The following is a 24,902-nucleotide window of genomic DNA, read 5'->3' as shown; positions in this document are numbered from 1 at the left end:
AGGCTCATACAGTTGCAAATCTTTTTCTTCGGAATATTTTCAAGGTTGGCTGGATCTGTAGCTATCGGGGCCAAGAGCGTATCCAACGGCACAGATGAATCTCAGAATCATTATGCTGGAGAAGACACTGAGCTAAAAGGGAGCGCGCAGGCAGTGGACCTGTTTACATAAAATCCTACAACGTGCAAACTCATCTGAAACGTTGGAAAAGGCAGTTCAGAATGCTGGCGGCAGCCGCACACACCTGTCATTCTGCATTCAAGAGGCTGAGGAGAGAGGGACATGCTTAGCCAGCCTGGGCTACATAGTGCGATCCTGTCTCAAAGAAACCAAACAAACATGGTTCAGCAGCCGATAGAGGGGTGGCTACCCAGCTATGGGAGACACTCTCAGGCAACCAGGAGTAGTCAAAGAGAAGAGTTAGTGTTTGTGCAGCTGAACCGCGAAGGGATTGATTTAAGACTTCATGCCAGTACCTTAAGCTCCACTGCCCTTCACCTCACCCTCCCAGCCCCACCCAGCCCATCACAGCTCACGAACCTGCAAACCTGTGATGGAGACGTGGTGTGACTCCACCGTGGGCCGCCGGGGCATCCGCGGGGAGGTCTGTGGGGAGCTGGATGGCGAGTAGGACAGGGATGGGCAGATGCAGCGTCCATTCATGTCCAGGCTGCTGCCGGATGCGGGCCCAGCCTGGGATCGCTCCTGCAGGGACATCTTACGACCAGAAAGTAGGGGCCGTGCCTCGGATTCTGAGGCATCAAGGGGCAGTTCCTGGTCATCAGCCTCCAGAGGCTGGTCCCTGGCCAGGCTGAGGTCCACACCCTGGCCTGGCTCACACTCCGTGACCACAATGAAGGATTCCATGCCCAAGTGGATGCTTAAGGATGAGAGTCCCCGCAGGGCCTCGCAGGACTTCTGGCTTTCCCGGCTGCCACCCCCACTTCCCAGCTCATCCTGGGGGGCCGCCCGGTCGCTGGTGGGCTGGCTAGAGACACATGATGACATGGTGTGTGTACCAACTTCATCCGCCAGACCGGAGCACTTCCATCGGCAGCACAGCTGCCTGCAGAAAGAGAAAAGGGGTCAGCCAGACAGGGAGAGGAAAACAGGTTGCTCTTCTGGACCAGGCTAGCATCTGATTTGTGCACACGTCCAGCATCCTTAACACCCGCAGCCCAGCACGGTGGTGTAAGATTGGGAAAGTTGAGGCAAGAGTATCACCAGGAATTAAAGACCAGCCTGGGCTACAGAGCAAGACTCTGTCTCAAAACAAGCAAATGTGCAGCCAGTTGTGGTAGTCCACACCTATAATCCCACCATTCAGAAGATGGGAACAGGAGTTCAAGACCTGCCTAGACTACACAACAAGAGCTATATTTGAAAAGAGAAAATATTGCAAAACAGGATGTAATGTGATCTCCCAGTCTACACAATAATAATAATAAATGCATCCTTTGAAGGCTGGAGAGAATGTTCTGTGGTAAACAACACCTGCTACTCTTCCAGAGGACTTGTGTTTGATTCCCAGTACTGCACTCTTATGGTGCCTTACAGCCATCAGTAACTCTAATTCCACGGGGAATTGATACCCGCTTCTGGTCTCCAAGAATATCAGGCACACACATGGTACACAGACATACGTAGGTAAAAATATTCAAGCACATAAAATAATTTTTTAAGTTAAAAAAAAGCAATGTTTTCTTTGTATTCCTTCTCACATAACGTGACAAGGAATCCAAACTCAATTCCTATAAAAGCAAGTATAAGGAACCCCAAGAGATCCCACACAGGCCCTTAAGGATTGGCAGCTACCTGCTGTGCTGCTCTAGTTCCCCAGGGTTTAGTTCCCCAATCCCAACTCTTCCTTCCTTCAAGCAAGAATCTATAGGGGCTGTTCAGCCATCTCTCCAGCCCTCCAACCTTGTTTTTGGAAACAGGGCTTCTCAGTAGAAACTGGAGTCTCCAAGCAGGTCAGGCTGGCTGGTGAGCAAGCCCTCAAAACCCACCTATGTCCACCTCCCCGGCTCTGGGCTTGTGAGCATGTGCTGCTGTGAGCACTGGGGTCAAACTCAGATTGCTGGCTGAGAAATCTCCGAAGCGCCCGGTTGACTTTTTTTAACTAGTAAAATTATCAGGTGCTGAAGAGATGGCTCAGCAGTTAAGAGCAAAGGACCCGAGTTTGATTCCCCAGAATTACCTCTAACTCCAGTTCCAAGGGATTTGATGCCTTTGGGTGCCATAGGTACCCCCAACACATACACACACAGTTGTTGTTTTTTTTAAGAGTTAGTAATTACTGACATAGCTTTTAGATGCTAGGTAGGCTAAATGAAACCCTTCTGCCTGCATCTTCCAGCATCGTGGATGTGCTGTCACACCTCTGTGTTGCAAGGGGGCGGAGCTCCAGGTCAGCCCGGGCTATAGACTGAGCCAATAGGCTGAGGAGATGGCTCGGGGGTAAGAGTGACTGCCCTACAAGCAGTCACTTTGATCGGAGTTCAAAGCCCCAGCAACACCTAAGGAACCAAGATAACTGCCTGCAGGTGGTTTCTCCAGTGTTAGCGACTTTCCGTGTGGTCCATTCCTAAGAGCACACCCAACCAGTACACCCAACCAGGACCAGTCGCTGCAGCTGAGAGGGAAGCAGCAAATGAGCAGATGAGCAAAGTGTGGTTCACACAAACAGTGGAAACCTACAAAGCCATAAAAGGGCCAGAAGCACTGGCAATGGTTACAACACAGATGAAAGATGAAACAGCATGCCAAGTGCAGGGCCAGTCCCAAGAGCCCGTATGTATTGCATAATTCCATGGAAATGAAATTTCCATACTAGGCAAATCCACAGAGGCCATGGATCACTCTAGCGCCAATGCAGGGACTGCTTAATGGATGCAGGGCTTCATCTTGGTGAAGATGTCGTCGAACTCACAGAAGTAATTTCACAACCCAGTGCTTATACTAAATGCAATGAACTATTGATTTTAAGAGGGTTAATCTGCCCAGCGTGGTAGCACACACCTTTATTTCCAGTACCCCAGAGACAGAGGCAGGAGGATCTCTGTGAGTTCCAGGCCATTCTGGTCTTTATAATGAGCTCCAAGCAAGCCAGAGTGAGAACTGTCTCAAATTTAAAAGAAAAAAAAAAGGTTAATTAGAGGCTGGGTGCAGCATGAAGCTTGACAGCAAACCTCCTAACTAGGATTGGAGAAGCCTTGGGTTCTACCCCCAGCACTGTGCCTCCCCCCCCAAAAAAATAATTTTTATGTCACATGAACTTTTATATCAATTTGAGAGAGAGGGAGAGAGAACAGACTGACTCGTACCTTCGCCATGGCTGGGACAGAGCTTTGGCTTTGGCTCACGTGTCTTGACAAATGTCCCAGGCACAGCTGGAGCTAAGTCAGTGCATCCACAAAGGTGATGGCAGCTGTGTGCTAATCAAGGAGGCTCTCTCGAGGTGCTGGGAAAGCAGTGGGTACTGGCAAAGATTTGAGGGTCACTCTGGTAGAAGAGAATCTTGAGAGGAAGGTGTAAAAGTGTTAGACAGTCAGGACTCCCTAAAGGACCCAGCAGAGACACAATAATGTTGCTGGGCCCTCTTGGAACTGTCCATTCAGAATTGCAAAACATCTACTATGTCAGGCAAGGTGGCTGGGAATCCCCCAATCAGAAAAGCCTTGGCATTCCCATTCCTGTTCCTGTGTTCTCATGATTTAGAAGAAAAAAAAAGTGGTGGTTTCTTTTTATTTTTACTTATTTATTGGTTTTTTTTTTTTTGAGACAAGGTTCCTCTGTGCAGCCCTGGCTGCCCTAGAACTTGATCTGTAGACCAGACTGACCTCAAAATTCAGAGATCCACCTGCTTCTGCCTCCCAAGCGCTGTAACTAAAGGCGCGTGCCACCCTGCCCAGCTGTTTACTTAAAAGAGAGAAAAAGAACATAAAGGTGGGTGGGTATGGAGGACATGGGAGGAACTGAGGGAGGAAAAAATGATAAAAATATACTGTATGATTTTTATTTTTAATAAAGAAAGAAAAACAAGGGGCTGGGGAGATGGTTCAGTGGGTAAGAGTACTACTTGCTGCACAGCACGAGGGCCTGAATTCCAATCCTGGCGTGAACATTAAAAGCTAGGTGTCACCTAAGTGCACTATGAGGGCAGAGGCAGGAGGCTGGCTGAGGCTTGCTGACTGCCAACCGAGCTCCAGTCAGTCTTGTCCTAAAGGAATATGGTAGAGTGACCCAATGTCCTTTTCATGCACGCGTGTGCGCACACACACACACATGCACATACCACACCCCCAAAAGAACCACAACAAACTCAACCATGTGACAAGATACTCAGCCTAGTGAACAGCAAGGGGAAGTATACACTCAAACCTCAAGCAAACGCTGGCAGTTCCTCAGACAGTGAACCATGGAATTCCTGCGTGGCCAGTAATTCCTCTCAATAGTATGCACTCAAAAACCAGAAAGGAGGGGTCCAGTCAGACCCTTGCATAACAAGAGTGAGAGCATCACCAGTCACAACTGCCAAAAGGCGGAAACAACCCTATGTCCATCCAAGGATGTGTGGACACAGAGAACGGGGTAAGGTCACGTAAGGGTCACGAGAAGACAAGTCTGACTTACAAGGTGGTGGAGAAGGACCCTGAAGACATGCTAAGTGAAATGAGCCAACGCCAACTGGTGACCAGTGAGCAGCAGCCATGATGGTCAAATTCACACAGCAAGAAACAGAACAGGGCTGGGGTGGGGCTGAGTGCGTGGAGTGCCCAAACTGCATGCACAGAGGCCTGGGCTCCATCCCCAGCACTGCAGAAACTGCAGGTGGTGGTGCTCACTGGTTCTATCACTAGACAAACAGGCAGGTGGGAGCAGAAATACAAGGTCAGCTTCAGCTACTCAGTGAGTCTGAAGCTAGCCCAGACTACAGGAGAGCCTGCATGTCGAACAGGAAGGAAAGAAAGCAGCACAGTGAGGGGAGAGGAGAACAAGGAGGTCCCGATTAAAGGGAGGAGCCCAACACAGTGGACATACGTAATGCCACAGGGCTGTACATGGTGAGTATGGCTCATTTTCACTGGGTGATTAGGCGTATGTTTTATGATGTTATGTGTGTCTGTGTTACAGAAGTGCAGGTGTCCTAGAGACCAGAAAGGGCATGGCATCCCTGTAGCTGGAGTAACAGGCAGTTTGAGCCACCAGACTTGGGAGGTGGGAACTGATCTCAAATCCCGTGCAAGAGTACAGTGAGCTCTTAACTGCTGAGTCACCTCTCCGGCCCCAAAATGAATTTCCAGAAGAAAGTAAGCAGCCATGATAGGAACGGAGAAGCCACACTTCAGAGCACCACGGACGGCATCATTAGCTCTGCCCCTGCCCTGGCCTCCCAGCCAATGGATGTGTCTACCCAAGTTCCACATTTCGCTGCAGTCTGGCTGCTGTTACTCTACATATTCTTTTGTGATCCTCATCTTCTAAGCAGAGGAAGGCAGGACCTTGGACTCCACAGCTTGGGCTACGCTTTTCCTAGCTTGCGTTAGCCGCTCTCTGCCTCAGTTTCCCCATCTTTAAGATGGTCATGAGGAGCAGATGAGCCATGTACTCAGAATACATGACTAATGTGCTGAAAAGCTATCCTTTCAAGGCAATGCCTAAACAAAGTGGGGCTGCATTCCAGAATGTTCCGGAGTGACTGCTGCCCTGGGGAGCCCACCTGCTCTCGTGCGGATTCCGCCACTCTGATCCAGCCACCCTTAGGACAGGAGGTCTGTCCTTCCTCCAAGAGCTCTGTTGGGGCTACAAGTGTTCCTGGAAAGAAAGCCAGACTTGGCAGTGCCTGCGGGAGTCAATGGGGATTTTTTTTTTTCTTGCCAACAGAAAAACAATTGCTTATCGATCTCTACTCCAGGCCAAGGACACCAAGCCGTCCACCCCCAACAAAGCTGCTTTTAATCAAGTCTCTTTGGCCAGCCAGTGTCTGGCCTGGGCCTCCCTCGCCACCGCCTCTGACGCAGGCTTGGCCTTCAAGGTCTGAAGGAGGAGAACAGAAGCATTCAGACCCAAGCTAGGGCTGCCTGTGAAGACCCAGATCTAGGGAAGAGATGAACAAAGACCAGGAGGGCTGTGTAGAAGGATCCCGCCCCGTTCCCACAGACTAAGCCAGTGTTCTGAATTGTTGGGCCAGAGACCCTATGGGAATCTAATGAAGCCACCAAGATGCCTCTAGCAGAAAACTGCACATAAAGACAGTAGCTTAGCACAAAAGACTACTGAAGTCACACTAAGCCCAGCAGGCACCAGGCACAGAGTAACTCTGCTTGGTTGTGTAATTCCCATAGGACAAGCCCTCTGCAAGGAGGGGCAGTGATCGGAACACAGGATTGAAGAGGACCTTCCCACAAAGCTGCCCGGGTTTGGCAAAGCGCCAGCAGTCTGGCCCGGCAGTTCCCCATGAATCACAAGCACTGCCCCGCCCAGAAGGCCCCCTCACTCCAGGGCACCCAGTGGAGCCACCAGACCCTTCCTGGAGCAGATGGAGCCAGTCCCCGGCCAGGATGAGAGAAATATTCCTTCCTGTGCCAGAAAGCCAAGTGGCACAGGCCCACAGGAAATGCCTGGCCATTTCCATTTCCTGGGGGCCATTTCCAACCAGCAACTGCCACCTGCCAAACGCTGAGCTGAGCCACTGTGGGGCTGGGGCTGGAAGACAACTCAGTGGGTGAGCCTCAAAATCAGAGACACATCTTCCTCAGAGTCCCTCGGGGTTCTCAGACCCCTCTTCCCATAGCACTCCAGGACCAAAAAAAAAAAAAAAAAAAAAAGGATCAAGAGCCTACCAGGACTAAGAGACTAAGAACTATGTCAGTCCGGGAGTCAGGAAAGGACCTACACAGCCACATCCTCTCTCACCTGGGGAAACTGAGGCCCTAAAGGAAATTCATTCATTCATTTGTTCTTTTAACAAGCAATTAAGCTTAAAGCTCAATTGGTAGAGTTCTTTCCAATCATGTAAGAGCCCTGTCTTCAATCCTCAGCACTGCATAAACCAGGCATAGGAGTGCATACTGTAATACTATGGAAGTAGAGGCAGAAACATTAGAAGCTGTTCAAGGTCTCAAGGTTTATCCTCAGCTACACAGCAAATCTGGAGTGGAGGGCATGGTTTTTACAAGACAGGGTTTCTCTGTGTAGCCCTGGCTGTCCTTGGAACTCACTACGTAGACCAGGTCGGCCTTGAACTCAGAGACCCACCCGCCTCTGCCTTCCAAAAGCTGGGACTGGATTAATGGTGTGTACCACCACCACTCTACACAGCAAATCTGAGGCCAGCCAGGGCTACACAGCGAGAACACATCTCAAAAAACAAACACAGAACCAAATGGTCAAAGAAAAACTCCAAGCGATTATGGAGAAGTTACTGTGTGGTTTCTGTCACAAGGGACCAGCAACCTCATGAAAGATTTAAAAGGAGGTGCCCGGGTGCCACAGTGCACAGCAGACAGCCAGACCAGTACACAAGGAACAGAAGAGAGGCAGCTGACGATGAAGGAGGAAGCTGGGGGTCAAGGAAGGCTGTCCTGGGAAATACTTTTCTTTTCCTTTTAATTTTTTATTTATTTATTTATTATTTATACAATATTCTGTATGCCTGCTGGCCAGAAGAGGGCACCAGATCCCATTACAGATGGTTGTGAGCCACCATGTGGTTGCTGGGAATTGAACTCAGGACCTTTGGTAGAACAGGCAATGCTCTTAACCTCTGAGCCATCTCTCCAGCCCCTCCTTTTAATTAAAATTTTAAAAAGAATTGAGATAGGGCATGTGGCACTGTGTGGCAGGGCTAGCTTTGTGACCCTCCTGCCTCAGCCTCCTACCTGTTAGGATTATAGGTGTGTGCAACCACAGCTAGTCAGCCAACCACCCTGCCAAGCAAACAAAAACGAGGAGGAGACTAGGGAGATGGTTCCCCAGTAAAATGCCTGCTGTACAAGCATGAAGACCTAGAGTTCTTAGGCCCACAGCACCCTCATAAAAAGCTGCCAGTGTATGGCCAAGGTCAGGCTGAAGGCCATGTCCCATGGCCTCCCTTTCCCCACATCCCACATCTCATAACCAGCTGAACCTACAACCCCAGCTTTAAGGGTCAGGCAATGTTAGCAGTCTAGGCACACACCTCCATGGTCATCTGTCCTAAATTCTCCACTTTACCAATAGAAAACAAAGGCTCAAAAGATTCATTAGAACCGGCAAGATGGTTCAGTGGGTAAGGACTGTGGCCAAGTCTGATGACCTGAGTTTGATTCCTGGAACCCTGATGGTGGAAGGTGCTGTGGGATAATGCTCTTGTAACACTGTAAAGATCTGTCACTCATATTGGTTAAATAAAACACTGATTGGCCAGCAGTCAGGCAGGAAGTATGGGGGGGGGCAACCATACTAGGAGAATTCTGGGAAGAGGAAAAGCAGGGAGTCAGTCACCAGCCAGATGCAGAGGAAGCAAGATGAGAATGCCTTACTGAGAAAAGGTACCAAGCCACATGGCTAAAAATAGGTAAGAATTATGGGTTAATTTAAATTGTAAGAACTAGTTAGTAATAAGCCTGAGCTAATGGGTCAAGCAGTTTATAATTAGTATAAGCCTCCGTGTGTTTCTTTGGGACTGAATGGCTGTAGGACTGGATGGAACAGAAACCTGTAGATGGCTACAGGAAGGAAAGAACCAAATCCCAAGTTGTCCTTTAACCTTCACATTCATATTGTAATATGACCACTCACACGTGCACACACACGTGCACACACACACATATATGCACACATACCAAACATAAAATTTTTTTAAAAAGTTGATGATTTACCTAGAATCACAGTAGGTTCAAGTAGAGCTAAAATGGGCCAGTTTTGTTTTTTGTTTTTTTTTTTTGTTTCACCAAGGTGCCTCAGGTGTAACTCAGGGTTCCTGCACATGAAGAGCAAGTACTTGACCATGGGACCATAGCCAACAGTCTTCATCTGTATTTTCCAAGGACGGAAAAAGTTACAGATACAGCCTTGCGAATTTCACAAACTGTGTCCTGAGTAAGCACAGGCTGGTTGGTACAAAGAGGCTGGCATAGGCCATGTCGCTGCCTTCCTGGGAACTCAGTCTATATGAGGGGACACCAAAGGCAGCAGCCTCCAATTGTACCAAGAACAAATGCCCGGACTTGGCCCAGAGACATGGCTTGACTAACTGCAGAGTGAGGTTTTTAATTCACTGCTGAATTCTCAAGCCTAGAACTTTCTAGAACACAGCTGGCATTCAGCAACTGTAAGCTGGAGGGTGTGTATTTCAAACATCCCCAAGGCCAGTTAGAAGGTCAGACGCGCCTCTTTAGCTGGCCTAGAGTCTACATTCCTTTAGTCTTGAGAACTGCAGCCCTTTATTCTGGGAACACATCCTTCTATGAGAGGCAGCCCTGTGGAGCCAACCCCATCAGCAGTTTCAGGGTCTCATCCATGACTCAAAACTGCCCAACTGGGCATCGACTACTCTGGCCAAGTGATGGATTCAAGAGAACATACGTAACCCATCTACTGTACTGGGTCTTACTCTGCGATTTTTTTTAAGCGTGGAAAGGTTCTTTCTGTCATACAGTGTTGTAAGAATATGCATTACAAGGGTGAGGGAGAACACTGCTTTAGCATGAAGTGAATCAAGAAAGAACAATAGATGGGAAATGGATTTGGTACTCAGGCCACAGACCCCAGTGTTTTCAACTACCTGAGCCAAAAGAGCCCATGACTTACCAGAGACTTAGACCTACAAGTGACAAACAGATTGACAAAAGCTTCTCTACTAAGTTCAGTTCCTTACACCCACAGGCGCGCAGGCAGCTGCCTATTCCCTAGTAACCCAGGCAGCCTTCACGTTGATGGCTAGGCAGAAGACAAAACCTACGAGGTCAATGTTTTGCTTGTTTATCTTAGAAAAGTAAATCCGAGGTGGAGGAGACCCAGGGGCTGGCTGACTTGGAAGAAGCCTGTTGAAGACACTCACCCCATAGCAAGAGCTGTAATAGCTGCTGCCATGGCAATACGTGAGACTAGTGGTCGGCCGCTTGGCATCATACTAAGCCTGTATCAGCTTATGAGCTGCCATGTCATGATGACCTTACTACTTCCTCCTTCACCGGTGAGGAGACAGAGGCACAGACAGTCTGCGTCATGTGCCCGTGATCACACAGCTGAGGGGTTTTAGGGAGGGCACAGCTGTGAATGCATTAAACAAAAGCGAAGCAAAGGCTTCCACAGGTAAGCAGTCTGGAGAGACGGATGGCTCAGCAGTTAAGAGCACTGGCTGCTCTAACAGGAGACCTGAGTTCAGATCCCAGCACCCACATGACAGCCCACAGTTGCCTGTAACTCCAGCTCCAGGGCATTCAACATTCTCTTCTGCCATACAGATGGCATATACTCACACAAACATAAACGTAAAATAAGAAAATAAAAGCTAGGCAGAGTTCGAGGCTAGCCTGGTCTACAGAAAGAGTCCTAGGACAGCCAGGGCCACAGAGGAATCCTGTCTCAAAACACCATCCTTCCCCCAAAAAGAGGGGAAAATAAAAGCTCCTTAATTGGCTTTAACTTATACTAAAAACAATTCTGATTTTTCTCTTTTTTGGGGGGGGGGCTTTGGAGACAGAGTCTCTCTACAGAGTCCTGGCTACCCTGGAACTAGATCTGTCGACCAGGCTGTCCTTTAAGTCAGAGATCCTTCAGAAATCCACCTGCCTCTGCCTCCCAAGTGCTAGGATTAAAGGTGTGCACCACCAACGCTCAGGCTTCAAATCAGAATCTCTAATCTCACCACGGTATCTAAACCTTTTCTACCTTCCCTGCTAGCTGTAGTCCGAGGCCTCATTTGTTACCAAATCAAAAGTGAACATATTTCACATCCAAACTGGCATGCTGCACTGCCCGAGTGAGTACGGTGTTTCAGGGACACAAAACTTGAGACATGCAGACTCCCTGCCAGTCTTCCCGGAACCAGGAAGAGGCAGAGAAATGAGATTCCAATCTGGAAGGGGAAGAGATCCACTCCAGTGACGCACAGCCTGGCCAGTCAGAGACCTGGGGCCCAGATGGCACCAAGGGCAGCCTGTCTCCCCCACCCACACTGTTCATCCATTCCTCATCCCTCCTTGTCTACAGACTGTTTAAATCACCGATTTCCCTCTCCTACCTCAAGTATACATGCCCTCCCAAACAGGGACAAGTCAGGAAACAGGGACAGGGCCACCTGCCCCCACACCTGGACCCAGAATGGGTGTGCAGGTCTGAGATGAACCTAAAGGCAATCTCTCTTGCCAGATGCTTAAAATGCAATTTTCCCAATGTACGTTCTCCCACTCCCTGCTAGAGAAAAAGTTTTTTTTCTGTGTAGTCCTGGCTGTCTCAGAACTCACTTTTATAGACTAAGCTGGCCTTGAACTCAGAGATCTGCCTGCCTCTGCCTCCTGGTTGGGATTAAAGGCTTGGGTCATCACCACCTGGCCCTGTACTAAAAGAGCTAGGCGCGGAGGCAGGTGAATCCCAGCACTAGGAAGGCAGAGCTGGCAGATATCTGAGTTCAAGGCCAACCTGGTCCACAAAGTGAGTTCTGGGACAGCGAAGGCTATATATACAGAGAAAGCCTGTCTCGAAAAACTAAAAAAAAAAAAAAAAAAAAAAAAAAAACCTAAACAGGGTCAGGAATGTGCTCCCCGCCTTGCCCCCCATCTAACCACTGCCTCCCTTTAAGTGTCCCTAACAGTAACACTTGGGCAATACCTTTAGCCTTCCCTCAGCTCTGCCTCCTGGGCAACCTCTCAGGGTAGAGGGCAAGATCCTGGCCTCTCCCTTCCCCCCACTTCCTGTAGGATCATCCATCTCTCCTTTCCAGGTTGGAATTAGCATTTTTATCTCTGTAACTGCCATCTCTCAACTATTTACAGCCACCAGGATAAAAAGAGGCAACACAAAAATAGTCCTTCTGCAGCTTTCGGGATGGGGTGGGTGTGGGGGCACGACAGAACCTTCTAGTTTTCTTTTCCTCCTTTCCGAAAGGGAGATGTATGCTAGAATATACTTCATCTGTTCCACAGGACTCCCCAGCAGCTAAGAGACTCTGGCAGGGAGTGAACCCCAACACCTCTCAGCTCCCTAGAGTACATCTGTCCCCAGACCCCCAAACAGGGGATGGAGGTTACATAGCCAGGCTGTGCACAGGGCAGCGCCCTGTCCAGTTCCTGTCACGCCCAGGGCCTCCTTCCTGCCTTCTGAAGTCAGTCCAAACGAACAAAACAAAACAGAACCTTGGCATCTCTCCGTGCTTGAAATGTTCTATAATTGAAAAAAGAAACTGAGCAAGGCATGGTGGTGTGCACACACGCAGGAGGCAGAGACAGGAAGATCAAGGGGTGAAGGCCAAACTGGGCTACATAATGAGACCCTGTCTCTCAGGGAAGAAAAGAAAGAGAAGCCTTAAACTAGAAACAGCACACGCACGCCCATCACTGGACGAATAAACCAAATGTAGTCCACTCAGACTATGAAATATTACTCAGCCATAAAAAGGCCTGACGCAAAGAAGACGTGATACGGAGTGAGGCCATGTACATAGATGTAACTCGCAGGACACGCACACAACACACTGGTCTTACGACAGCAGATGTGTGGGTGCGAGAGCCTAGCGGGAGGGAGGCAATGCGAATGCTCCTGCTCTGACACTGGAGTGAGGGAAAGACACACAATGACACTGCTGGAGGGAACTTCACCTTTTTCCTTTTTTTCAGGGTTAGGGATGTAGCTTGTGGAGCGCTTGCTAGCAAGTTAAAAACCAAAACCCTTACAAATTTCTATCAACAACCTGAACTCTAAACTCTCTTGTTTATTTACTTGTCTGGAGACAGGGTCTCACACAGCCCCGGCTGCCCTCCTAAGGAAGAGCACAACCTTGAACTTCTGATCTAGCTTCCACCAGTGCTGGCTGAGATTACAAGGACACACCACCGCACCCAGTTTACAGAGTGCTAGGGACCAAACCGAGGGTTTCACGTGTGCCAGGCACTCTACCGGGTCACATCCCATCTAAGAAGTCAGTTTGCCAAGGAAGAGCTACAGGTGTGATCGGAGAGGTTAAGGCGGCCCAAGAGCAACCTGCGTGAAGCCACCTTGGGGCTCTCTCGCCTACTAGTCCAAGACTCCAACTAAACGAGAAACGTGCTGTAGCACAGGCCCAAACCCCCAGGATAGTGAGAAGAAATGAGATCCATGAGGCCCTACAGCCACCAGAAGGAGGCAGGTCAAGGAAGAGAGGTCTCAAGTGACTAAGCGGCTCCCAACCTGAGTCTTTCCTGAGATGGGTTCACATAAGGCAAGGGTGACTAGTGGGCCGTGTTAGATTCTGAGCAGTTTGGCCTGCCCCACCCAGCGGTCCCCTCCCAGCTAGCAGAGTGCCACTGTCTACATCCAATGCACAAACTCCTTCTGCTGAGCTGGGGCCCATCTTATCCCCTCTCCCTCCTCCCTCCACTTTTCAGCCCATCTTCAAAGGTTCGGCAGATTTCTCCAGAACGCACCTTGTGGCTATCCCTCCATTGCCCCAGCACTTGAGGCTTCCGGCATTTCTCAGCATCTTCCTACTGGCATTTAGGGTAGCGACATTCTTACAGGACATTTGGCATTCCCCAGCTCCTGCCCACTAAACACCAAGAGTGCTTAGTCTCACTTTGACAAACCAAAAGTTACTCCCACATGTTTCAAATGCTCGCCAGGAGGGTGGAACTGTCCCCCTGAGAACTACAGCCTAGTTATTAGCCCACTAGCAACTGGAGGGAAAGACAAGCTGGAGTTCTGACAGAACCGCAGGACCTCCTGAGATCTGTGGCCTTATACGTTGCTTAGTAAAAAGGCCTGGGCTCCCCCAAGCAGGTGAGGGAAGCCTTGCTTGTCTGTGTGATCCCAGAGAAGTTAACTAACCTCTCTGAGCCTTTTAATACTAAAGGAGTGTCAGGAACCTCAACCTCCTTTTCTCGACCAAAGTGGCAAAACTCCCTGACAAACAAGATTTGGGGTAAATATTAAATAAGATAATGCAGGCAACAAAACAGTACCTGCCACATAGCAAGAACTCAGTAAGTCCTAATTAGGGGGCGGTAATGTGGTCCTGTGGTAGAGGGTGCTCTTAGCATGCTCCTGGCACCGGGTTCTTGCCCCCAGAAAGGATGAAAAAAGTCACTACGATTATCCAAGGTAGGGGCTCATCTAATGATTGCCTTGATGAGCTGGTTAAGAGCGGCCGAAGGTGCAGAAGGAGGACCTGGCAAACTGAAGCTGCTTCTGCACACTGATCCCAATCTATTCTGAAACTGCACAGTTTCTGTGGGAAGGCTTGGGAACAGTGGCATCCCCTGCCACTTCCGAAGAACAAAGGAGCTGTGGGGACAGACAGCAATCCTCCCTTCAGCCCTGTGGGGGCAGAGTTGGGAGGAGGAGTAAAAGACACCGTTAATGCCCCAGGGCACCTGAAGTTTCTGCTCCAGGACTGGGGGAAATCAGAGAGTAGGCTGCGGAAGGTAAAAGTTGCATCTTGAATAATGAATGCGCGGCATGACCCACCCCCAGACCAGAAGGCTGCTTCTTTGCCCATGGCACCTCAAATGTTCTCCACCCCCAGCTCCATCCCTCTGCAAAGTGCCACCTCTTCGTCTCCAAGTGAGAGCAGCCCGGGAGGAGGCTGGCAGAGCTGTGAAAACACCCCGTTCCCCAAACTGGGCAGCCAGGGGGTGGGGAGAATCTTGGCAAAATCTGGGTAACACCGGGGCACCAGCCCCGGGGCTGAGCCGGGGGGCCGGAACATGCACTCTTCATGCCCCGCGAGCTGCAGCCCTGAGGTAAATTTAGGTCAAAAGGATCGAGCCGGCCTGTGAGGTCGGGGTGGTCAGAGGGCAGACTCGGGGTCCTGGCACCTGTGTCCGAACCCCTAGGGCCGGGGTCGCCCCGTGCCCCGCAGGCTGCGGGGGTGGGACGCTCCCGCGCGCTCAGGTTCCGCACCTGTCAAGCGCAAGGGTGGCCTAGGCCGTCGCCGGGACCCGGGACCGCCCCTGCCGGCCGGCCTCGGTGCGGAACTCCAGGCCGGCCCCTACCGCCCGGGCCCAAGCGCCGCCCCGCTCCGGAGGCCCGGGGGAAGGGGGCGCAGCCCTCCACGTGGCGGGGCGCGGGGCGGCGCACGTGGGGTCCCCTCGGGGCCCGCCTCTGGGCTGTGTCTACCGGCGCCGCGCGCGTCCCGGACTCAGAGACCCACAGGGCGGCTGCGTGTCCCCCCACTCTCCCCACCCCCAGCCCGGACCGCCCCGGGCCAGCTCACCTGGGCTCCGCGCCGCCGCCTCCCGCGCTCTGCGCCCCCGGCTCGGCTTGGCTCGGCTCTGCTCGGTCCGGTTCGGCTCTCCGCGGGAGGAGCCGCCCGGGCTTCGGCTCGCGCGCGGCGGCGCCTCGGGCTCCGCGCTGATTGGCCAAGGAGCCGGCGTGGAAGAGCGCGTGCCCGCCGCAGCCTCGGCCGCGCGCCGGGTCCCGCGGGGACTTAAGTAGCACCGGGGCGGAGGCGAGGTTGGGGGGGGGGGGAAGGAGGCGTCCGGCGGCAGGAAGCGAGGCCCGGCCCGCGCAGGGGCACAGAGGCCGCAAGTTTGTGAGTGGGTCTCGGTTGCTGCCAGCTGCTCCACGCCGCTTTGTTTTCGAGCGTCCAGAAGTTCCCCAAAGGCGGTGAAACCCAGGAGCCTGTCTGGCGGTTCCCTCCCTGGATTTCGGGGCAACGCCCATTATGGGGAAGCCCTTTCCGCAGCCGCCTCCCCACTGACCACTGCTGTGGGCTCGCCCTAAAATGCATCTGTACTCCGTATGGCCCAGTGAAGTTCTGGGTCTCCCCATAAGGTTGCTTAGATGCCTGTGATGAAACACATCCTATTCTGGCTAAACACTCTTTACCCTTTTTGGCGTTTGACTTTGCAGGAGCCTTAAGCTCCTTTAGTCTCCCAGTTGGATAACAACGTTGAAGTAAAAGGGTATTTCAAGGGCTCGCTAACCCCGTGGCCTTGGGGTGGGGGGTCGGTGAACTCAGACTTGGATGTTCACCAGTGGCTGTCCGCAAGTCCCTGCCGGCAGCCAAGAGGGAATCGAGTTGAGACATCAAACTCACTGAGGATTCAAAGCTCTTTGTCAACTGGGTCGACTTCCAGCCCCTGTTAGTTAGTAAATTATTCCAGTGTTTCTAGGCTGCAGAGGCATTCACAAACAATTCCAAGGACCGGACAAATAAACTCAATGAGCCTTCTTATGAGATGGTCACCTCTGATATTGCTCAACGTCCTCACATTTATTTGTTAGGAATAGCAAACAGAGCGAGACTTGGTGGAAGAGTACACAATGGTTAAAAGGACGGTTATCTCTACTGTACCCACAATGAAAAGAGCACAAAAACCCGTAGAGTAAAAGAGCAAGCTGCAGAATACAGCATTACACACTGTGTATTTTTAAGCCCCACTCTGGAGTGACTGCCTGGGAAGACATGAACAAACGTCTATTCACCCAAAATAGGACGCCAACAACAGATCAAAGGCACAGTTCCATCCAAGCCCAGCTTGGTGAACCAATGAGTTTATTGGTCTTACTCATTTCCAGTGTGGATGTTGACCTGCCAAAAGCGACATAGGTGGAGTTCTCCTTTGCTTGCCTCCCCCTCCTATATACTCTAGCATCTCCCAGGGCCATGTGCAGCTTGGGGTGGGCACCAGAGGGAAGGAGGGAGCGAATGGGAAACCTCCAGTGAGGATCTAATGGCTTTCTCCCTACTCCTTCCCTGAAGCATTAATAAGCCTCCTCCTGCTTGTGAGGGGCTCTTGCAGAGGCAAGCTCTGATTTCAGGAGGCTAGCAGCATGTTCTGTGATGCCCACATGGTGTATGCTTAAGGACACACGCTTATGCAAAAGATATAAAAGTCAAAGAGAATTGGTTCATGTTAGATTCATGACAGTGTGACACCAAGAAGGAAGTAGGCAGCTAGACATGTAGCTCAGAGGTTGAGTACTTGCCTAGCGTGTGGGAGGTACTAGCATGATCTAAAAATTAAGGGAGGGGGCTGGAGAGATGGCTCAGTAGTTAAGAGCACCAGCTGCTCTTGCAGTGGACCTGGGTTCAATTTCAAGCACCCACATGACAGGTCACGAGCCTTTGGAACTCCAGTTCCAGGGGATACGATGCCCTCTTCTGGCCTTCTCAGGCAATGCATGCATGTGGTGCACAGACAGATTCCTGGGCCCAGCACTTGGGAAGCAGGGACAGGAGGATCTCCATAAGTTAAAGACCAATCTGGCCTACATAGGGAGTTATAGGGCAACCAAGACTACATAGATCCTGTTTCAAAAAAGACAAAACAAAATAAGATGGGCAGCAGTGGCAAATGTCTTTAATCCCAGCTCTTAGGAGGCAGAGGCAGGTGGATCTCTGAGTTCGATGCCAACCTGGTCCACAGAGCAAGTTCCAAGTCAGCCAGGACTACACAGATAAACCCTGTCTCAAAAAAACTAAAAATAATAAGTAAAGAAACGAAGGAAAGGAGGGAGGGAGAAAGGAGACAGCGAGCATAGGAAGATGTTAATACTTGTTTTATTTCCTCTATAAATATTCGTGAAGCAAATTGCAAAATGCTGACAGCAGTCAGTGCTGAGGTGGGGGTACACAGTTCTGTATTTTCTGTACTGTATGCCCCCCTCAAACAGCTATCAGGGCTAATCGGGCGGGGGGATTTGGAGTCATTAATGCTAAGGCAGGAGTCGGCAGGCATTTTCTGTGAAAGACCATAAGGTCAACATCCCTGGATCTGCCCTGTGCTCTCCACTGTGATGACTCAGCTCTGCTGTCAGCAGCCACAGACAACAACAAATCAATGGACGTGTAGCAGTGTTCCTATTAAAGCTTTATTTATAAACACCAAGAGCGATTTTCATATGATTTTCTTGTGTATTGCCATCTAGGGGGCACTCCATGAGGCGTTCCCCATCAGGAGGGGGCACGTTGAAGTGATGCAGCTGTTTCGAGGTCACCCGTGCTCTTCTAATAAGTCCAGGAAACTCACTGATTCAGTCTATTAAAAAAAAAAATTCTCAGGCAACCCTGTTTTCCTAGAGTAATTAAAAATAGACCCTGGTGTTCTTTTTTTAATATTTATTTATTATGTATACAATATTCTGTCTGTGTGTATGCCTGCAGGCCAGAAGAGAGCACCAGGCCTCTTTACAGATGGTTGTGAGCCACCGTGTGGTTGCTGGGAATTGAACTCAAGACCTTTGGAAGAGCAGGCAATGCTCTTAACCACTGAGCCATCTCTCCAGCCCCCCCACCTTTTTTTTTAATAGACCCTGGTGTTCTTTCCTGTTATTTGTTTAAATGAACAATTCTGTATGACTATGTTATGTTTTACTAAATTGCCCATGTTTTGTTATAACAATGTAGATAACACAGGCAGAAATTCAGTATAAATTTAAATGCTTGCCGGACAGTGGTGGCACACATCTTTAATCCCAGCACTCGGGAGGCAGAGGCAGGCGGATCTCTGTGAGTTCAAGGCCAGCCTGGTCTACAGAGTGAGTTCCAGGACAGGCTCCAAAGCTACAGAGAAAACCTGTCTTGAAACTCAACCTCCCAAAAGAAAACTTAAGCGCTAAAGAAAGGTTTAAAATGTCCGTACAAGGACTGGAGATACATCCGAGGAGTTAAGAGCGCTCTGCTCTGGCAGAATTCCTGGGTTTGGTTCCCAGCACCCACATAATGGCTCACAACTGCCTGTAACTCCAGTTCCAGAGGATCTGACATCTGACTCCCTTTTCTGATATCTAAGGGCAGTTAGATCATTTGATGCTCAGCCAGCCTCCTTGTCTTTATTCTTTTCTTCTTCATTTATGGTTTTGCTTTGTGGTGCTGGGGAATCAAACCATGGGTCTTGCACATGCTAGGTAAACACTTTACCACTAAACTATATGAGCTGAGCCCCACTTGTGTTTTTTATCATTTGTTTGGTTTGGTTTTTCAAGACAGGCTTTCTCTGTATAGCGCTGGCTGTCCCGGAACTCACTCTGTAGACCAGGTTGACCTAGAACTCACAGAGATCCACCTGCCTCTGCCTTCCAAGTGCTGGGATTAAAGATGTGCACCACCACCGCCCGGCTTCACTCATCTGTTTGTCTGACCCTTGAACTGTAAATTCCTGCAGCCCAGGCAGATATCACATGCAGAACATTTGCATAACTCAGCACAGAGGTTGAAAGGCAATAGCTCTGGAATAAGACGGACTTCAGTCAAGCCTCGCATCCCCTAATGACCAGGTCTGTAAGCTTGGGGCATTGATCTGATCTCTCTGTTTGGTTTCATCAGCTGTCAGATAGGGACAATAATAGTACGGAGCTCACAGACTTGGTCTGAGGTTTCAATACAATATATTGTGTGTGAAGATACTAGCTCAGTGCCTAGCACGCAAGTGCTCACTGAAGCTAACTACCAATATGCTTAGCGCGGTGCTAAAAATCCCATCAATTTATGTGCCTTTCTTATTAAAGCAAATTAGAACAAAGTGCAGAACACTGTAATTGCCTGTCGTTGCCATTCAGCTCCTCTTGTGCGAGGAGCCATCCCACACAAGGAAACCATTTTCTTCCTACAGATACGAAAACAAGAGTTAGCTTTGCGCTTTCATCCCCCCCTCCAAGAACATCAGAAAATCCTATTCTAGGCAAATAAATCTTGTTGTCCTGACAACACAGATCGCCAGGAAAATAAGTAAACACAGCATCTGAGTCTTATTTTTTAAAGAAAACTCAAACCCTGTAAAGGGGGGAGGCATGGAAATCTAAGACTATCATTTTCTCTCCCATGAGGATGGCTTCACAATGTCTTTTCAAGGTTTTGCCCCTCCTTCCTGAGGTAGCCTGTGTTCTACTCACATTGTTCATGGGAATGTTCTGCCACGTAGGCTTGAATATCTAGAACAAGAGAGCGGGATTCATATCACCAATGAAGTTGATTCACTGGGTTATCTTCAACAGAACAGCTACCTTCCACAGGCAGTGAAATGATAGGTTTTTAAGACGGCAATACATACGGCATCATAAGAGATGTCGGGGTTTATGAGAGAGCTCTTCATCTATCCACGCACATATTTGCAAGAAGCAAAATGCCAGGACACGATTGAATACTCAAAACAAGTAGAAATAGTCCAGGCATACAGATGAAGGCAAAGACTGCCTGGGGACAGAGGAAAAGCATCGGGCAGTAGAGGTTGCCACACCAAGGACTAAGTCTTCTGTCTGGTCCTTACCTTGCCAGGCTTACCAGGTCCTTACCAGGGATGACATAGGCCACAGTGTCAGGAATCTGGTTTTCTCGTTGGTTAAAGGGAGAGGTTACTGTGCTTAAAGTGTTAGAGATGGTGTTTAAAGTTTTTAGTGGTGTCTAGTACATGCTGGCTACTAGATAAATGACACTATTAGTCAACAAACAGGAAACGTGCTCACAGAAACACAGGACCTTCCAGAATAGTCGGATCTGGGTAATGTAGAGAGGTTAGGATCCCAGTTCTACAACTTGCTAGTTGTGTGACCTTGGGCAAGTGATTTCATCTCCCTACATCCTAATTTTATCTGTTAAACTGAATTAATGCTATTGCCCAGTTTTTAAGACTGTTGTGCCAGGCAGTGATGGCACACACCTTTAAGCCCAGCACTTGGGAGGCAGAGGCAGGCAGATCTCTGTGGGTTTGAGGCCCGCCTGGTTTACAAAGTGAGTTCCAGTACAGTCAAGGCTATTACACAGAGAGACCCAGTTTCAAAAAAGGGGGGCTGGAGAGATGGCTCAGAGGTTAAGAGTACTGACTGCTCTTCCAGAGGTCCTGAGTTCAATTCCCAGCAACCACATGGTGGCTCACAACCATCTGTAATGGGGTCTGGTGCCCTCTTCTGGCTTGCAGGCATACACACAGACAGAATATTGTATACATAATAAATAAACAAATATTTAAAAAAAATTTTAAAAATTTTATTTATATATCTGTGTCACATGTATGCAGATGCCGAAAAGGCAACCTTGTATTCCCTGGAGCTATAGTTAAATGCAGTTGTGAGCTGCCTAATATTGGGGGTGCTAGGAACTGAACTTGGGTCCTCTGGAAGAGCAAGTGATCTTAACCACTCTGTAAATGTTACCCATTCTCATTCAGGTCAAGAAGCACACCACCGGGTGGTTAAGAGCATTGTCTGCTCTTCCAAAGGTCCTGAGTTCAATTCCCGGCAACCACATGGTGGCTCACAACCATCTGTAATGAGGTCTGGTACCCTCTTCTGGCCTGCAGACATACACACAGACAGAATATTGTATACATAATAAATAAATAAATATATAAATAAATAAATAAATAAATAAATATTTTTTTTTAAAAAAAAAAAGCACACCACCAAATCTGCTAAGTAGAGTGCCCACTTGGGTTCTCCTTTCCTTTGAGGACAGTTTCTGAAGGCCTCTGGAAGAGACATAAATGATAATGACTATAAAACTTTTAATTCCTTTCTCACCAGACCCCCTTTCCATTTAACCTTAGACAACCCGTTCTGAGACCTTTGATGTGAAACCCCTGGAATCATGCCATTATATAGAGCATTAAGTACCAACTTCCACCACACACTCCATTGGTTAACTATCACCCAGAGAGTTCTGTGTTTTGGGGTCAACTCTTCCATTCGACTTACTATCTCCTCCTGAAGACCAGCTTAGGAGGCTGAGTCACAGACAGCTGGGAACAAGAGGTTGCTCGCTAGCTTTGGATTCGGGGACTTCTTCCTTGCCAAGATGAAGTCAGCCAGACAGGTGACCTTGTGGGTGAAGGCAGACCTGGCTGTGCTCAGAAAGGCCTCAGATCTAAGATGTAGCGGTGCAACGGGTGGTGGTGGCGCATGCCTTTTCCCCAGTACTTGGAAGGCAGAGGCAGGCGGATCTCTGTTGTTTGAGGCCAGCATGGTCTACACAGTAAGTTCTAGGCTGGCAAGGGCTATATAGTGAGATATTGTCTCAAAAAACCAAGGACTACTGTTGCCATTTTTCTTTTTTTAAAGGATTTTTTTTTAAAGATGTATTTATTTATTATGTATACAACATTCTGCCTCCATGTATGCCTGCAGGCCAGAAGAGAGCACCAGGCCTCTNAAAAAAATTCTTTTTGCTGGGCGGTGGTGGCGCACACCTTTAATCCCAGTACTCGGGAGGCAGAGGCAGGCGGATCTCTGGGAGTTCGATGCCAGCCTGGTCTACAAGAGCTAGTTCCGGGACAGGCACCAAAGCTACAGGGAAACCCTGTCTCGAAAAACTAAATAAATAAATAAATAAATGAATAAATAAATAAATAAATAAAATTTATTTATTTATTATGTATACAATATTCTGTCTGTGTGTATGCCTGCAGGCCAGAAGAGGGCACCAGACCTCATTACAGATGGTTGTGAGCCACCGTGTGGTTGCCGGGAATTGAACTCAGGACCTTTGGAAGAGCAGGCAATGCTCTTAACCACTGAGCCATCTCTCCAGCCCCCCCCCCTTTTTTTTTTATCTTTTATAGGATTTTTTTCTTTTTTTTTTTTTTTAGGAGAAAGGGCACTGGAGATAAATCCCAGATCCTCATGTACTACTGAGCTACAGCCTAACACCAGGGATTTTTATACAAGAAACCTCTCATTTTTACTTTTCACGCAGCCCCACAAATTCCAGCCGGTCCTGATTCATCCTGACAGCCCTGAGTTTTTATGTTGATGGAAATGGAGTCAGCTACACAATGGCTAGTAACAAAGGCTGGTGGTGCAGCATGTGCTAAAACACATGCTCAGCACGTGTGAGGTGCTGCGTCACCCCAGCACTGCCTTCCCACCTCACAAACAGGAACCAGCCAGATACAGTGGCATACACCATTTACCTAGCACTCCAGGGAGACTGAGGTAGCAAGATCCAAGTCTGAGGTCAGCCTGAGCCATGTCTAAGAAAAATAAACCAAGAGCAGAACAGTGGTGGTGCACGCCTTTAATCCTAGCACTCAGGAGGCAGAAGCAGGTGGTTCTCTGTGAGTTCGAGGCCAGCCTGGTCTAAGAGCTGGTTCCAGAACAGGCTCCAAAACCACAGAGAAACCCTGTTTCAAAAAACCAAAAAAAAAAAAAGAAAAGAAAAAGAAAATAAACAACTCACTATAGTTTCTGGCTTTTTTTTTCTACTACACAGCCATTATTGTGATTTCATTTCTATAAATACAACTTCCACAGAAACTAAAGGAAAGATTTTCAAACATCAACACTCCAATTAGTATCTCTGAGTCTACCCGAAGCCCGTTTCCAAAGCAGCTGTCTTTGGCCAGCAAACACTCTCTGGCGGATGGAGTTGTTTTTCACTGCCTCAGAGAGAAACTGTTTCTCATTAGGAAGTTTAAATTTAACAGAGAAAGAGCCAATGACAGAAGCTGCAAAATTTGGTTGGTTCCTTGTGGCTTTGAGAGCTGTTTGGGTGTGGGCTGCTTTGGCCTTGAAATGCAGGCATTTTCCCGAGTCAATAAGAGGAAATTCATGAACACAGGAACAGACGCTAGATGTCTCTGCTTAACTGTAGGGTTGGCGACGTAAACCAGTGTTTGACAGCTTCTAGGTCCTTCCAAGCCTCAGACCTTCTCCTCTATAATTATTTTCTTCTGAATTTCTAAGAATGTCTTAAGAATTACCATAACTTCTCATTTCCATACAGAAAAGCACATGCACGTAGAAAAAAAGAAAATAATTGGTTGTGAAATATGCTATTGGTTTTAATATCATAAAATAAATAAAGATACCTTCTTCTGGCCAGGCAGTGGTGGTGGCACACACCTTTAATCCCAGCACTCAGGAGGCAGTGGCAGGAGGATCTCTGAGTTTGAGGTCAGCCTGGTCTACAGAGAGAGTTCCAGGATAGCCAAAGCTCCACGAGAAACCCTGTTTTGAACACCAAACACAAGAACTGGCCTGGGGTGGCAGAAAGGGAAGCTGCAGAAGCAAACCCAAGCCTTGTGAAAGCCTGCTGAGGGCTGGGATATAGCTGGGTGGCAGAGCACTTGCCCAGCATGTGCCAGGTCGTCGGTTAGATTCTCTACGCTGGAAAAAGCTAACAAAAACCACAACAAACTAGAAGACCTTTTCATCAGGGATGTGTGTAACGTGTGTCAGAACATGCAGGCACATGCATGGCAGCCAAAGGACACCTCTATGGAGCTGGTTTTCTCCTTCCATCTTTTATATGGGTTAAGGGCAAACAATTCGAGTGTCCGATCTGTGTGGCAAGTTCCTACACCCAATGACACATTTTTGCCAGCCCTAAACATTCTTTTTAAAGCAACCTTGTGGCCACACGAGGGCTCATGTGCCTGTGTGCATATCTGAGGGGAGGGGAGGGGACTGAGGCTAGGTTTCCTCTCCACCAGTCTCCATTTGACTGAGCCTCAGGTTCTCTCCCCGTCTCTGCTATTCTCACTAGCCAGCCTGCTTGGGCAATCCCGTCTCCTGAGTGCTGGGATAGCAGACAGCAGCCATGCCTCCCCCACTTTTATGTGCATCTGGACTCCAAACTTAGGTCGTCACACTTGCCATCTTTCTCTCTGTAGCACTGGCTAGCCTTGACCTCCCTATGCAGCCCATGTAGACCAGCCTGCCTCTACTTCCCGAGTGCCGGGATCAGAGCCTGTGCCACCAAGCCCCATATAAGGAGATTTCTTGAGAGGATACACACAGTTCTTACAAAGATACTGGCAGTTCAACCCAGAAAAACACTTCAGACA

General features: G+C 49.0%; 1 protein-coding gene across 9 annotated transcripts in view; it reads right to left on the bottom strand.

The window, feature by feature from the left end:
• The window catches only part of Camkk2 (calcium/calmodulin dependent protein kinase kinase 2), a 54,416-nt gene extending 38,638 nt beyond the window's left edge, over positions 1-15,778 (bottom strand). For 3 of the 9 annotated variants that reach the window (XM_050146225.1, XM_050146226.1, XM_050146224.1), the window contains exons 1-2: positions 15,395-15,775; positions 541-1,066 (exon numbers count right to left, since the gene is read on the bottom strand). In XM_050146225.1, coding sequence (XP_050002182.1) covers positions 541-1,008 — 468 coding nt within the window. In that variant the 5' untranslated portion in view covers positions 1,009-1,066; positions 15,395-15,775. Of the gene's footprint in view, positions 1-540; positions 1,067-3,326; positions 3,502-15,394 lie in introns of those variants that run through there. The other 6 variants (XM_050146227.1, XM_050146219.1, XM_050146221.1 and 3 more) reach the window with 5 other exon arrangements.
• Positions 15,779-24,902: the final 9,124 nt, after the last annotated feature.

Source organism: Alexandromys fortis, unplaced genomic scaffold, assembly GCF_014885135.2.
Source record: "Alexandromys fortis isolate MF-2015 unplaced genomic scaffold, M_Fortis_MF-2015_v1.1 scaffold_56, whole genome shotgun sequence".
Taxonomy (NCBI): domain Eukaryota; kingdom Metazoa; phylum Chordata; class Mammalia; order Rodentia; family Cricetidae; genus Alexandromys; species Alexandromys fortis.
The sequence above is the reverse complement of the archived record's forward strand: the minus strand, read 5'-3'. Positions and strand labels throughout refer to the sequence as shown.